This window comes from Apteryx rowi, unplaced genomic scaffold (assembly GCF_003343035.1).
Source record: "Apteryx rowi isolate R43461 unplaced genomic scaffold, aptRow1 scaffold_98, whole genome shotgun sequence".
NCBI lineage: Eukaryota > Metazoa > Chordata > Aves > Apterygiformes > Apterygidae > Apteryx > Apteryx rowi.
Genome location: NW_020451293.1, coordinates 864,918 through 878,371, shown reverse-complemented (window position 1 = coordinate 878,371; position 13,454 = coordinate 864,918). Strand labels below are relative to the sequence as shown.

Sequence of the window (13,454 nt, the reverse complement as noted above, 5' to 3'; positions counted from 1 at the left end):
TGCTGTTCCTCTGTGTGGGATATTGTGGGGAATCGGAAATCTGGGCTGCTTCACAGGTTTGTTTACTTGGATTAATCAATCTGCCCCTGCCTCTGTTTCCCCAAGAGTAATGTGAAGTTACTTACGTCACAGGGATATATGAGCTTTCTGTATTGTCCATTTTGCAGGGAGTGAAATTCTGCTTGGAAGGGCTCTACAGAAGGGTGAAGTGTTTGAGCTGGTTCTGTTCTAATCCTGGTTAAGCAGGAATTTGCCAATTTTCTGTGAAGTCTCTGTAAACACAAAATATAAATATCCTTTGATTGCACTTTTCTTTTTTCCTTTGTCCTACTCTTTCTCTCTCCCCTTCTTTCTCTCTTGCACTCTCTCTGTCTTTTCTATGTTATCTGTCTGGAAGTATAAGCTGCCCAGATTGGGAGCTGGGAGCTCCTTTGCTCCAGCGCAGACCGTGAGCGTCAGCCTTGGCTGTGGGCTTTCTTTGTTTGTCCAGGTTGCAAGTAAGAAGTAGAATTTATGTTAACGGTGAGGCCTTCGTGGAAAGGAGTACAGCGAGGTGTTGAGTGACACTAGAAATGAATGGTCTAGGATGGGGGAAGAGAGGCTGTAGCTAAAACTAAATACGATGTTTGCTTTTTGCCAGAACCTGTGCAGCAGAAGCATGGCTGTATTCCCAGCTGACAGCTCCTTCGTCTCTCTTGCCGCCTCCCTTTTCTCTCTCTCCCCCTCTGGGGTTACTGTTTTAGGATGAGTTGGTTCCAAATCAACAATACTTTTCTAGCAGATAAATGGACACCTAAGCAGCTGTGCTGGTATCTGTTGTGAACAGACATACTCCACAGTGAGGGAAACTACAAGCTGGGACCAGCATCATTTGTCACATCCAAAACAAAACCAAAAAAAACCCAAAACACCCTCCATTTGAGTGGTGTCAACAAGACAAACAAACAGCACATTTATAAAATGTTGCTTTCTTTTCCACTCTCTTATATGTTCTTAAATGCTCCAGGTAAACATTCTTCTGTGGGTCCTGTTTGTAAAAGTTGCGTTTAGACGGATAGAAGCAGGTCTCTGTCCTGACACGGAGGCAGGACTGTACATTTGCAGTAGAGGAGATAAGAGATAATTATTTAGGAGACTTTTGTGGCTTATTCCAGAATCTGATTTTTCACTGGGATGTCTTCCAAAGAGGGGAGGAGACAGGAAGGAGCTAGAGAAATGGTGAGCTTGTTATTAATTTGGTAAAGGATTTTAATTTTGAAAGGAGGACTTGGAATTTAAGCAGGAGGAGCCATAAATTGGAAAATAAAGATGCATCTCCCAGTATTCACAACTTTCCCTCTATTTGATCATATCTATGTTTAAGGTTGTAGGGAGTCTTATCTGCTGGGTTTTTTTGATTGCATTGGTTATGGTGGACACCAGTGGACAATTGCTCAGAACAAATCTGTCTTGCTGAAGTACTGACTCTGATGGCCTCTGTGTTCAGGGCTGAGCATGCAGCACCATGCAAGCCGCTGCCTGGGTGTGACTGTGGTTGGACATCCACATGTAATTGCATGACTGAATGTCTCCACAGCCTTTAAATCTGTCCCGACCTTATCCACTCAGGTTCGCATGTCATGCCCAGTGGGAAGACCCGATGTCTTCCTGCCTTGAGTACTGATTCTCAAGGCATCAAGCAGGGTCACCATGCTGCTTGGCTCCTTGGTCTTGTGCAAGGGGAGTTGTAGGGTGAAATGTTTAGTGTTTACTGAGTGGCTTCTAAAACCGCTAAGAGGTGTGGTGGAGTCATTTGGCTGTCTTAGCCTGGTTTGTTAACATCTCAAAATGCCTGTTATTTTCCTGTCTGGTTGCCTGAGCTTGGTGGAGGGTTGTCAAACTGGGATTTGGTGCAGGTCAAACAACCAAGCTTCGCTTCTCTTGTGATCTAGTCAGATCTTTCAGCTCCTGGAATCCAATCTTTCAAGATATTTAAAGACTGGCAAGAATTAGACATGTGATTAATATTAAAATCTGATAGTCAAATACCATAAAAGCCCAATCAGCTGTAAGCTTCCAATGCAGAAGGGTTGCAGTGCTGAGTCAAAGGGGCTGATTCTGCTCAAAGACATTTCAACTTCTGCTTTTGCACCTGGGCCATTGAGGTTGTCTCCCAATGAAAAATATTCTTAATTTACCTATAGGCTATTTACTGTGATCCCAAACAGTCTTTGGGAGATATTGTGCAAAAGCAGGTAGTGGTTGTATCCCACACATATCTGTAAATAGAGATGTGAATTTGCAGACCTGCTTCTGCTCCATCACTGCTGATTTTTGCCTCTTCTGCCAGAAGAAAAGGAGAGTGACATCCACACCTATGAGGGCGAGATGAATACGGCTATCACAAAAATAAAATTACTGGCTGCCGAATAGCAGCAGCTTAATGAAAATGTGAACTGTTAAACAAATAAAGCCAGTCAAGCTCATAATGCTTCTGCGTGGAATTTCACTGTATCACTGAGCAGAAATAGAATTAGACATAGAAAAAGGATACCTCTAGAAGTTGTCTCTGTCTGCCTTTTTTTGTGCTCGGTGTGTGAAGCTGGACTAGGCAGGAGTGAGCCATACCCTAGATGTGGCYATGCTACCCCTGACCTTGGTGTCTTTCTTTATCCAGTGCAGGAGCCTTCTAAAGCAAGGCAGAAAGAGACAAGTTAATGCACTAGGTTTTCTCTGACACCTAAATGCAAATTGTACAGAGGAGGATGGATCCCTTGAGAACTCTGATTTTTGCATTTCTTTAGCATCTTCTGCTGGTGAATAACTATTGCACTTCTGTGTGGTTGGCAAGTAGCATTATTCTTATGTACGGGAAGGGAAACCAAGACAAGGATTTATCTACAGCTGCTGGGTGAAGTCAGGAGAAATCTGACAGTAAAGTCTAGGACTCCTACTCATTCCCTCCAGACAGTGTTTAGCTCTCCGTACCTCGTAGAAAAACTTCATGGTTTAGTAACACTTGTGAGTGGCAAATGAAATCCTCAGGATGAGAATTTAACAACCAATATTAAGGCCCTATCCTGGAGGAGCGTTGCCATAGCTGAAGGCTTATGAAGTGTTTTCAGCAGCTCTTTGCACTGTATCGGGGTGTAGGACTAGACATTTCTGTGCCTTTGTGTTCATGATAATTCCCAGAATTAAAGAAATGATTGCTAGAACTAGTGCAAGTTAATAATCTGTTCCAGGATGAGATTTGGAACTGTGAAAATCAGTACGTAAAGTTGGGATCAGCTTGTGGACAAGTCCTGGAATCAAGGGGCTCCTGGAGCTGCCTCCAAACACCATGATGTCCTCTCTTCCTTGCTTCTTCCATCAGTGGGTGTTTGGCTGTGAAAAGTCAGAGGCAATGGATGGGATGTGGTGATCCTTAAGAGTTCAGAGGACAACTGGGATTGCTTCCTCTGTCCTTTTGTTTTGTTTTGTTTTCTTTTTTATTTTTCTTCCCCACTTATTCTGATGGCACTGCTTCACAAGATATCATGCGTCAGCAAGGCTTGGTCTCAGACTTGTGTGGAGCCACCAGTATCGAAGGTGTACTGTGTCAAGGTCACACGAAGCTTTAATGTGCTGTGGAATTAGAAACGTTCTAGGAGTTGATATTCAAAACTACTTTATTTTTCTGGGTGACCTTGGGAGATTTTCTTGCACCAGATCTCTTAACTTGTTGTCCTGCTGCCTTCATCTAATTTGTTTTCTTGCGTATGTTAGTGACATCCAGTGAAGTGTAATTTGGTTGAGAAGTGACACTTATAACAAGGATCTTGCTAGTAATCCCTGCATTGAATCCCTATACACACAATGTTCCAGGAATAATTGAAGTCACAAACTTCAATCTGGAGGGATGCACAGGGGAAACCTATTCAGAAATGAGGCTCTGCATATCTGGCTTTTGTACTTCCACTGCTTTTTAACAGTAGGATTTGCTATTTTTGTTTCAGGACTGAAGTAGATTTAAGCAGAAGTCTGACATTCGGAATTTACTCACCCGAGCAACAGTGTTCATCAGTCAGTGTTACAGTATCCTTTCTCTACCCCTTCTCTGTATTAGTTTTCCTCAATAGTCTGAAGGGATCATTTGCCAGCTTGATTCAAATTCCTGCACTTTCCTGGCTTCTTGTTTTATAACATCTTGCATCACGTACTTTCCATTTCTGTAATCCATTTAATCCAAAATATTGGAATGGCTTTGCAGGTGTTTATTGCATCTCTTTCTTCCTTGTGATAGGAGATAACAGGTCATTTATACAGCTTAATCCAAAATCTTTTGCCTTCAGAGATTTCCCCCCCCCCCCTTTTTATTTTCCTCCTGGTTATCCTCAGGGGCTGGTAGCAAAAGCAGGCATGAGAGTATGGAGAAGTCTTTCATTTGTATACACTGCTCCAGTTAGTTTTGCTCTGTGCAAGGCCTGGCAATTTAGCAGTTAAAAATCCCTGCAGCTGCAGAAAGCTGATGTCCCCCAGCAGTGATGTTACTGTTGCCTGTCCGTCCTTTTTGAAGCGTTTGGTTTAGGGTTTGAAAGAATGAAATTCTGTTGCATCAGTCAGTGGTTTTCCATTCCTGTTGGCTCTGGAAACGGTAATTCACAGTTGGGTGAAGTTCATTTTAATCCTTATGAAGCCGGAGCTGAATTTGTACAAGTTGTCGTTGTTCTGCTTTCGAAACATCGTGCRCCTTCTGAATACCTTTATCCGTCCCGGGACCTAATGCACAAGCTTGCAAAACCCTAGGGGTGATTCCAGTTGCGGGATAGAGGAGCATCCGGTGTTATCTCCCTTTCCTTTTAAATTCCCTTCTCTTAGCTTGCTCTGGAAAGGTGCGGTATTGTTTGTAGTTTATGCTTTCTGATGCGTAGAGATAGTGGGATGTAATTATCTTCCCCTGAGGTAAAATCATTATGTTGGCTGTAAAGAGAGGGTCGCAGTCCTAATGGGAAATGATTTTAAAGCGATCTTGACCAAGTCTAGTGGAGCCATTTCAAACCACTTAAAACTCAGCCAGTCCTTCGCAGCACTTGTGATATGTCCTCTTTATGCGGTGAGAGGCAATGGGACTAACACTTGTCGAGGGATAAAGAAAATCTGTGATAAACTGCAGCACCAGCTTTAGGCAAGTGTTGTGTGCTGCCACAGGGGAAAGGCAGAGACGGTGCCCAGTCTTGATTATTATTGTTCTCGATCCTGATTTGGAAAATGCACTTTACAGAAGCAATAAGACAGTGGTCATGAAATCTGCCACCTTGGGCTTCATGGGCTGCAAAAGCTGCCCCTGTGCCCCAAGGTTCGATTCCTGCCGACACGAAAGGAAGGCTTCGGTTTTCCAAACGGGTGGCCGTGCAGATAGAGGCGCAGTCCTGCAATCAAAGCCAAATAGCTGGTGAATGCACCAGTGTTTACCTTGGAAATTCGGGTTTCAAGCGTGCACCGAGTTACAAGGCAAGCTCGGTCAGAGATTGTTTAATAGCAACTACTACTTCATGTTGTAAGAAGTCAGTGGCAGTCAGACTTCAGCATAATTTGGCACTTTTTGGTGGAGTTGTGGTCAGTAGCAAGTGGGAGAGAAACACTTTGGCAGAACTGATGGAAGGTGGCAGTCAGCAGTAGCAGGCCATGCTGAGGGGCATTGGCAGATCTGTTGGGAACAGCCTGGGACTGAAAAGCAGAGACCGCTTCACATAAGCACCTTTCTGTATTTCGGCACTTTACAGAAACAGAATAGTCAGGGCTCTGCAGGTTAGCAAAGCTCTGAGCCAGTACCCAGGAGAGCAAGAATAACTAGTAGTGAAATGCTCCATGTCTGATTTCCATCCTTTGAGCTCCTCTGTAATTTTATTGGAAAAAAAAAATTGTTTAAATAATGAAACAGACCCAATGAAATTGTGCAGTGATGCAGAAGGGGTGAGGAAGGGTTATTTTCTTTCCTTCCATTACTTTTCCCCTCTTGCCTTGCCTCCSAAATGTGGGTGGAATCTGTGTCAGGAGCCAGCAGCATCAACCTGGCCTGGTGGCTTTTCTTAATGGTGAGAACGAGATTAAATGCAATTAGCATTGATTGAACAAAAAACATCCTCAGTATGAATGCTGATTAATTAACAGGCATCCTTTCAGTAGTGACCCTTGGTAGAACGGTGTTTGTTCCTCCTGGCCCTGGTGTTTTCTAGGACAYGTCCAAAATAAAAACAACCAGACGTTGCCTTCCCCACTCCCTACTGYGATGTCTGGGGCTACCAGCCCAGCGGGGAGACAGATCCCCCCAAGTGGGATGATTTTTAATGCACTCTAGTAACTGCAGAGCTGCTCTGCCAGTGGCAAAACATTTCCTGTAAAGCAAGGCTAATGACGGGGACTCYGTCTAAGCTAGAACAACGATCAGAACAATTGGCTGGAGGAAATCAATGTTATAATGCATGAACAAACAGGTGAGGCTCAGAGCAGCTAGAAATTAGTTGTGCTAGTAAATTACTTCATATTCTGGTAATGCAGAGCAATGGGAGGTATCAAGGCAGAGTAAAGCAAACGGTGTCGGCTCATATGAGTCAAAAGARAACGTGGAGGCGGGGGGGAAAGGAAGGTCAAAAACTTCTCTTTTTTTCCACTTTGCTTGTGGGGTGTGCAGAGCTGGGGGACTTCCACGTGACAGTGCTTTCTGGGGTGTTCTGACAATGCATCTTGCAAGTTTTTTGAAAGGCATCTTTTCTGCTGTCATGCCAGCTTTGAAGACACCATCTGGGGAAGTAGCCAAGAAGTCACTGGGTGAACTTCTCTGCTTTGCAAAGCTATTAACACCAGTACAGAGAAGAGGGAAGACAAAACTCTCTTCATAGCTTTTTGAATTAATATTTTTTGCTGCTGCCAGGCATACTTCTGCCCCTTCTTATTCCAAATCCAAGGACAGCAACTCTTGGACTCCTGAAGGATGAGAGAGACAGAGAGGCTTTTCAGTGCAATAACTATATGGCACAGAAGTGCTGTGATCCATTAGTCAGCACAGCTGCTCCACAAAATAGCCAATACTCTGAATGTAACAGAACAAATTGCACATAACCAAAAAATACCTACAGCATACATCAAACCAAAGTGACTTAAATGTCCCTTACAATGGTCTGGGGTGCTAATAAGCCCACAATAAATACCTTATGCAGTAGAAGGGCCTTGAACACCCATCTTGGGACTGGTCAAGATTTTTTGTTTTGTTGGTGCCTCTTTTCAGACTAACAGAGGTGAAAAAGTTGTGCAGTCATGTTACTGAAGTCTGCTGTGTGCAAAGAGGTATTCTGTTTTGTGGGGAAAAATGGTTCTCCGCACAAGGCAGAGAGATAGGAATTATGGAGATTAATTTCTACTTTGTCACTGATGCTCTGAATCCAGCAAGTCATTTATCATGGGGATCTGCTTTCTGACCTCTTCATAGCTACACCTGTACGTATGAGTGCCAAGGYGTAACTGCTGAAGGGACTATTAGAACAAAGGTGAGGTACTAGCCGCTGGAAGAAACTTGTAGGATTTACGTCTGGGACGCTAAAAGCTGTTTAAACAAACATGTCTTGCTTGGCAAACAGCATCTGTGGCAAACAGCAGGAATAAAGTTCTTCAAGGTCTCAGTTTTCAAGGAGGAAGATGCCTCCACGAGCTGCGAGCCTTTAGGTGAGGCGCAGAGCTCTCCAGCCTTCATGGAAGGAGGAGAGGAGGCCATGGACTCGCCAGGCTGGCCCATGAGCTCTTACRGGCAGATGCAAACCGACAAAGGATGAATGGGACAGAGAAGAGCAGTGCATTAGAAAACTTTGTTGCTGAGACGTGGTGCCCTGGGGCTGATACSAAAGCCTTGGTCCTCCATTATGGGAGAAGGACTGTTTTGGGCTTTGGCTAGACTCTGTTCTCAGTGGGAGTGAAATGCRTGGAGCAGATCTGCTTGCAGAGCTTGGCCCTTTCTTCTCACCCGACTGGAACCAGAACTGGAAAGCTGCCGGCTCCCTTGCAGCTGCTGCGAAGTGGCAGGCTGTGTCAGCAAGCAGCCGGCCAGCTTTAGCTGCTGTTAGCTCACAAGCAGGGTCTCACACTGGTGGAAGATCGTGGGTTAGTGGCTCAGGTTCCTGCTTGCCAGGAGAGGCGTGCAGGAGATAACTGAGTGTCCTCCAGTTGGATTTACTGTTGAGACTGCACAGATTAACATTCCTGTTTTTACTGGAACTGCAGCTGTGAGGAATTATCTTGAACCCCTTCGTATGGACACAATTTTTGTATGTAGAAGAGCTAGATTGGAGCTCCTGAAGACTTGGAACCTGGTGTCTACCTGTCATTATATTGGCAGTGGCATTAAAGTCATCAGCCTCCCTGTGTGAGGAGAAGGACACTGTCCCCTCACATTAGTGTGTGTGGTGCACTCTCCAAGGCTTCCCTGAGTTCTTCTGCTGAGATGGCAGCAAGGACACCAGCTAATGCCAACTGTGGGTCAGGTATTTTGTGATGGGTCACTGAACTTTAGGTTGAACTTCAGCTCAATTAATTGGGAGTATCCTATCATATGGGAAGAGCTTGTTGTTGCAAGCTGCCTGGACTTGTTGCACATGCATTTTGTCAGGTGCATACACAATGATAAGGGCAYGTTGTAGAGTTAAGGCTTCTTTTATTTCCTCGCTGTTTCTGCTCAAAGTAAGTATCATAGCAGCCTGATAGAACCTTGCAGGGAGGACTCCAGATTGGAAGAGAACCAACAGGTAACTAATCTGTATCTGCATGGTTGCGATGTAAGCTGAAACACTTGTGTAAATAGCTGGCTTAACAAAGAGTGGTTTTAGTCTTGGAGATGTGGGGTCCGTGCATGCTATTACACAGCAAGTGAGGCTTGAAATAGATGCAACTGTGCTTTTAAGTAGATAGCCGCAGGTTTATAAACTGGTGGCCTAGAAACCGAAAACAATTCTATGAGTACTGTAATAAGCATATACATACACAATGTCACAACAGACCRTGAGGCCTGCAGAGCTTCCACTGTGCAGCGTGCTGTGGCTGTGTGAAGTTCTGCAGTAGCTGTGAGAGTAGACCTGTGGCTCTGGCCTCCAGTGTTGTTAGCTGTTAACAACTGTGCCCGCACTGCACGGTGTGTTCTGCGGAAGATCCATGGGAGCACAGGATCTTAGCCAGCTAGAGACTGCGTGTGGTTTTCACTTTCTTTGTAAACTGAACCTTAGCAACGTTAGAGGGTTTCAGTTTYCAAGAATGGGCTTTACCAGGCAGGATGGTTAATGGTTTACACTGGTTTGGCAAATGTTGTGAATCTGGATTGGCATCTGAGCAGAAACATCTGAAACAGCTGGGAAAGGCATCCCTCTGTGCAGTCAGTTGTGCACGGAGAGTGCTTCAAGACCCAAGAAATGCCAACCCTATAACCTTCATGAGCACCACGTGTCCTTTATGAAGCAGGGGGAAAATGAATTAGTCACTCTGGTCAGCACAGGTTGGTCTTGGATGCGACTGTGTACAAATTGCATTGTATCAGGCCATGACTGGGAGCAACCTGGGCTGACTGATGGTATCATTACTTGCATCCTTTGTTCATAAAACTTCCCTTGGTGTGAGCTGCGCAGCAGGAAATTGGTGTCTAGCCTGTCTGGCGGCCTGTCAGCTTTGGGTTCAGTGCTTACAGTGCAAGAGACTTTGACGAAGTTTAGTTGTCCAAAGTGAGATGGAACCCRATGTTTTTACGCAAGAAATGTTTGTGAGTCTCCAGTTTGATGTGTCCCTGGTGTGTAGAGAGGTTAGGCTGGAAAGAATTGATTGAAGTTAAGTGCTGACTATTTGTCTCTTCCCCTGAAAGAAGTTTTTAAAAAAAAAAGTTAAGATTTTGAACATGAAATTGTGTAACTATAATTTTTAAATTATTATAAAAAAAGTTATAACCTCTTCCATCAGAGTTAATCACAGAGTGGTCACATCAGTGGCTTTGTCACAAAATGTAGCATTCCTTGACACTTAACTGAAGTGTTACAGTCTGAATGCAGCAAATGACTTTATTGCAAAATTGATTGCGAGTTGTTGCTGCTTCGCTCATTACGATTTGTGTGAGTGCTATTGGAGATTTTGAAATATATTGCTCAGTGCGAAACTTCTAAGCCACTAATGATGAGAAAAATTACCTCGGAAATTAGAGTCAGTCGAGTAATATTGATGGTTCATTTGTCAGATTTCTGGATAAGCTTTGTCTAAATAATCTGGCAAACAATTTTCTCTCTGTTCTCAAATCCTTTGAAGCTTTTCCAATCTGTTGTTAGAGATGGGGCTGTCTTTGGAGAGACATGATGAGTGTAGGCTTAACATGCTGACCTGGCAAGTGTTAGGTAGTGCATATACCCTGCTATGCAAAGGTAACCTAAATGACATCCCTCATTTTCTGATAGATATTGCCAAGTGTGGTAACRTCATTGATTTGTGATGTCCCCCTTTCTGATTCGCTTACAAGGAGCAACAGCTTCTCTCCTATGAAAAAATTAGTGTACAAGGAGTAGGACTGAGCTCAAATCCAGCCCTAGTCGGTTGGGTGATGGGATCACATGCAGCTACAAATTATTTAGCTATCTTTCTGTAGCTGGCTTTAGCAAGGCCCTCTAAACATGGGTTCTCTGCAAAAGGAGGTGAACCTAGCCAGAGCAGGAGGAAAAAGCAGTGTCTTGACCAGATCACCCCATGCAATTCTGCTGTTAGTGTAGCTACACCAGCAGTTCCTTGATTATAATGGTGTCATTGCTGATGCATAAGAGCTGATTACCTAGTTTTTGAAGTAGGGTCCAGCATCAATACCACAGATCCCCAGTTGGGAAGGGAGTTAGAGCTGGTGCCAGCTGTGTTCTCATCCATGGCTGATGGCATTGTTGGACTGATTTCTTTGAATTTATAAGAGTGAGAAGATAAAAATAGAAAGAGGCCATGGTAGACTCTGCAACTCCCATCCTAAAAATGTGTAAATCCTACTGTTTCTTCTCCCTCTTCTTTAGAAGTTCACAGCTCATAAGTGGATGCCAGCAGGATCCGAGGATGTATCAGTTGCAAAACAGGAGGTTGTTTGTGGTGGGGGAGAGGGAAAACAAACTTGATTTTTCTTAGATTTTGAGGAATTTTGGAGTCTTACCTTAATATTAAAAGATAAAGGCTCTCAAATATGTCAGAGGCTAGGGTGATATGCGAGTCCCTTTATTTCTTCTTTTTCCCTCTCTGGTGTCCTTTTTTTTACATTGATCCTGTTCCAAGTGTTGGGATGAGTGAGTGGTGTGTGTGTGTGTCTGAAGGCAGCTAATCCAAGTGTTCCCATGTGCTGCTGAGGCTGGGGTTTTAGCATGGAGCTATGCTTACTCCCCCCAGTTAACTGGTCTGGGGTTTAACTAAGACTAGAGGCTTTCTGCCCCTCTGTCACTCCTGCTGTAGACCATTGGAGGAGGCCATTCTCCAGCCTTTGTCAGGGCACTTGCAGTGGAAAGCTTTCAACTTGAAAGTTGTTCTGTGGTCCAGCATGGTGGACTGTAAAGCTCCCCTAGTTAATCAGGTCTGTGGGGGCTCAGGCTAATTGCAAGAGGGGGATATAGGTTTTACGAGGTCATCCTGAAGTACCTGCTTCAAGATGCTGTTGCTGTGTTGGACACTGTTAAATGTATAAGGACTAAGAAAAGGCCTTGCTCTTCAACCTGACCAAGAGTGAGCGTGCTTACTCTTGAATCACGGACTGGAGACCTGCTATTTCTTGTGGCAATTTGTAAATCCTAATCATTTAAAATGCTCGCGCGCTCTCTCTCTCTCCCTCTCCCCCCCCCACCCCCACCCCAGTCCCTCAGCAGAGCATGGTTGAGCAATGGTTGAGCTGGAGCTGACCACAGACTCTTACTTGTTCACAGAATCAGTCTTGCCTTTGATATCATGACCTGTTCTCTTCTACAGTCCTCTGTACTCTTGAGTATCTTGCTGTGTTTTGCAGCAGGCGATACCTGATGATTTTTCTGAGGGATGTCTTGTAATCTCTCAACCATGCCAATACTGATCCTTCACTTCTGAAAGAAGCAGTCCAAGGTCAGCAGCTGAATAACTAACTTGCTGTCTTTTGCTTTGTCTCCTTTTTCCTCCAGGAGCTGTTAGTTAATTCTGGATAAACATCAGCAGCCACCAAAGAGCAGAAGACGGGGACCACAGACGCCCTTGGAAGCCCCAGCATCCTTCTGGATAGACGCTGACCAAAACTGGTGCCTTCTGCCCATAGCGGTCCAAGACAACGACATGATTCCTCTTCTGATCGCCTGCATGTATCAGCCTTGATGGATGTTTCTGGAGTTGGGAGGAGGGTCCTGGGGGAGGGGGACACTATTGCTTCCTTTTTTTTTTTTTTTTAATGATACGGCGACAAACGAGATCTACACGCGACCCCAACACTTAACTCTTCGGCTCCGATCAGGTAGGTCACTCAATTCAAATGCAGGATTTTTTTTTTTTTTTTTTTTATTGTGTTACAATATAAAGAATTATTTTGACCACAATGCTCCTGGCACAGCCTGTAGTTTGGGGGCTCGCCTAACACAGGTCTGGTTCACCATGTACTAGCTTTGGTTTCACCCATCTCCATCTGAGTTTCGAGAGCTTTTGTCTTTGACCTTGTGCTTCAGAGACAGGAGTCTGAAGTACTGGGAAGTATCTCTGACTAGCTTGTTAGGATTAACTGTTCCTAGCATGCTCCTGTTGGTTACACCAGCAGGCGCGTTTCTTCCCTTCTAAGGTTCCCTCCTAACCAATAAAGTGTTTAATGGTCACTGTGTGCTGTGAGATGCCTTCAGTCCCACGAGTTTGTAAATGGCTGTTTTCTGCCTCCTACCTTTGCCAACAAAAACTTCCAGCAAGTGTGAGGAATAGAAATATTTCCAGTCACAGTTTATAAATCACAAAACTCGTTCATTATGGTCCCGGGCTGAATGAATTTGGCTTRTTTAAAGTACTTGGAAGAGTGCAAAGTCCTGGCTGAAGGGAACCGGTCTTGGTGAATCATACCGAAAAATCCTTTTCCTGCTGAATGCAGAGCCCTAATTATCTTTCTTTGTACCAGCTCTTGTGTACGGTTCCTCCTTTATCTGCTATAAAGCACCATCCTTCCTCAGCCTCGTACTCTGTTTTGTGCCCTCTCTTTGTGGAGCCCAGGGGCAGTGGGAGTTGTCCGTGTCTGGCATTTCATCCTCTTATAAGAGGTAGGTGCAACAGGTTTGCAACAGATCTGTCAGCAACGCAGGTGAGCAGGTCTATTTTTGTAACTTAATTCCCTTTCTCTGGCCAAAGCCTCTCCTCCAGTTGGCAGTGTTTGCTCCTCGTGTCCTCTCCGACTGGCTGTCTGACAGGTTCTGAAGAATGTGAACATAGATTTTTTTTTTTTTTTTTTGGAGGTCATGTCAGAG

The 13,454-nt window shown here is 44.4% G+C and overlaps 1 protein-coding gene across 2 annotated transcripts in view; it reads left to right on the top strand.

Annotated features, from left to right (window-relative positions):
* The window catches only part of CHCHD6 (coiled-coil-helix-coiled-coil-helix domain containing 6), a 116,405-nt gene extending 104,006 nt beyond the window's left edge, over positions 1–12,399 (top strand). Inside the window, exon 9 of one of the 2 annotated variants that reach the window (XM_026055056.1) lies at positions 12,147–12,399. In XM_026055056.1, the coding sequence (XP_025910841.1) occupies positions 12,147–12,170 (24 nt within the window). In that variant the 3' untranslated portion in view covers positions 12,171–12,399. Of the gene's footprint in view, positions 1–3,977; positions 4,000–12,146 lie in introns of those variants that run through there. The other variant, XM_026055058.1, reaches the window with a different exon arrangement.
* Positions 12,400–13,454: the final 1,055 nt, after the last annotated feature.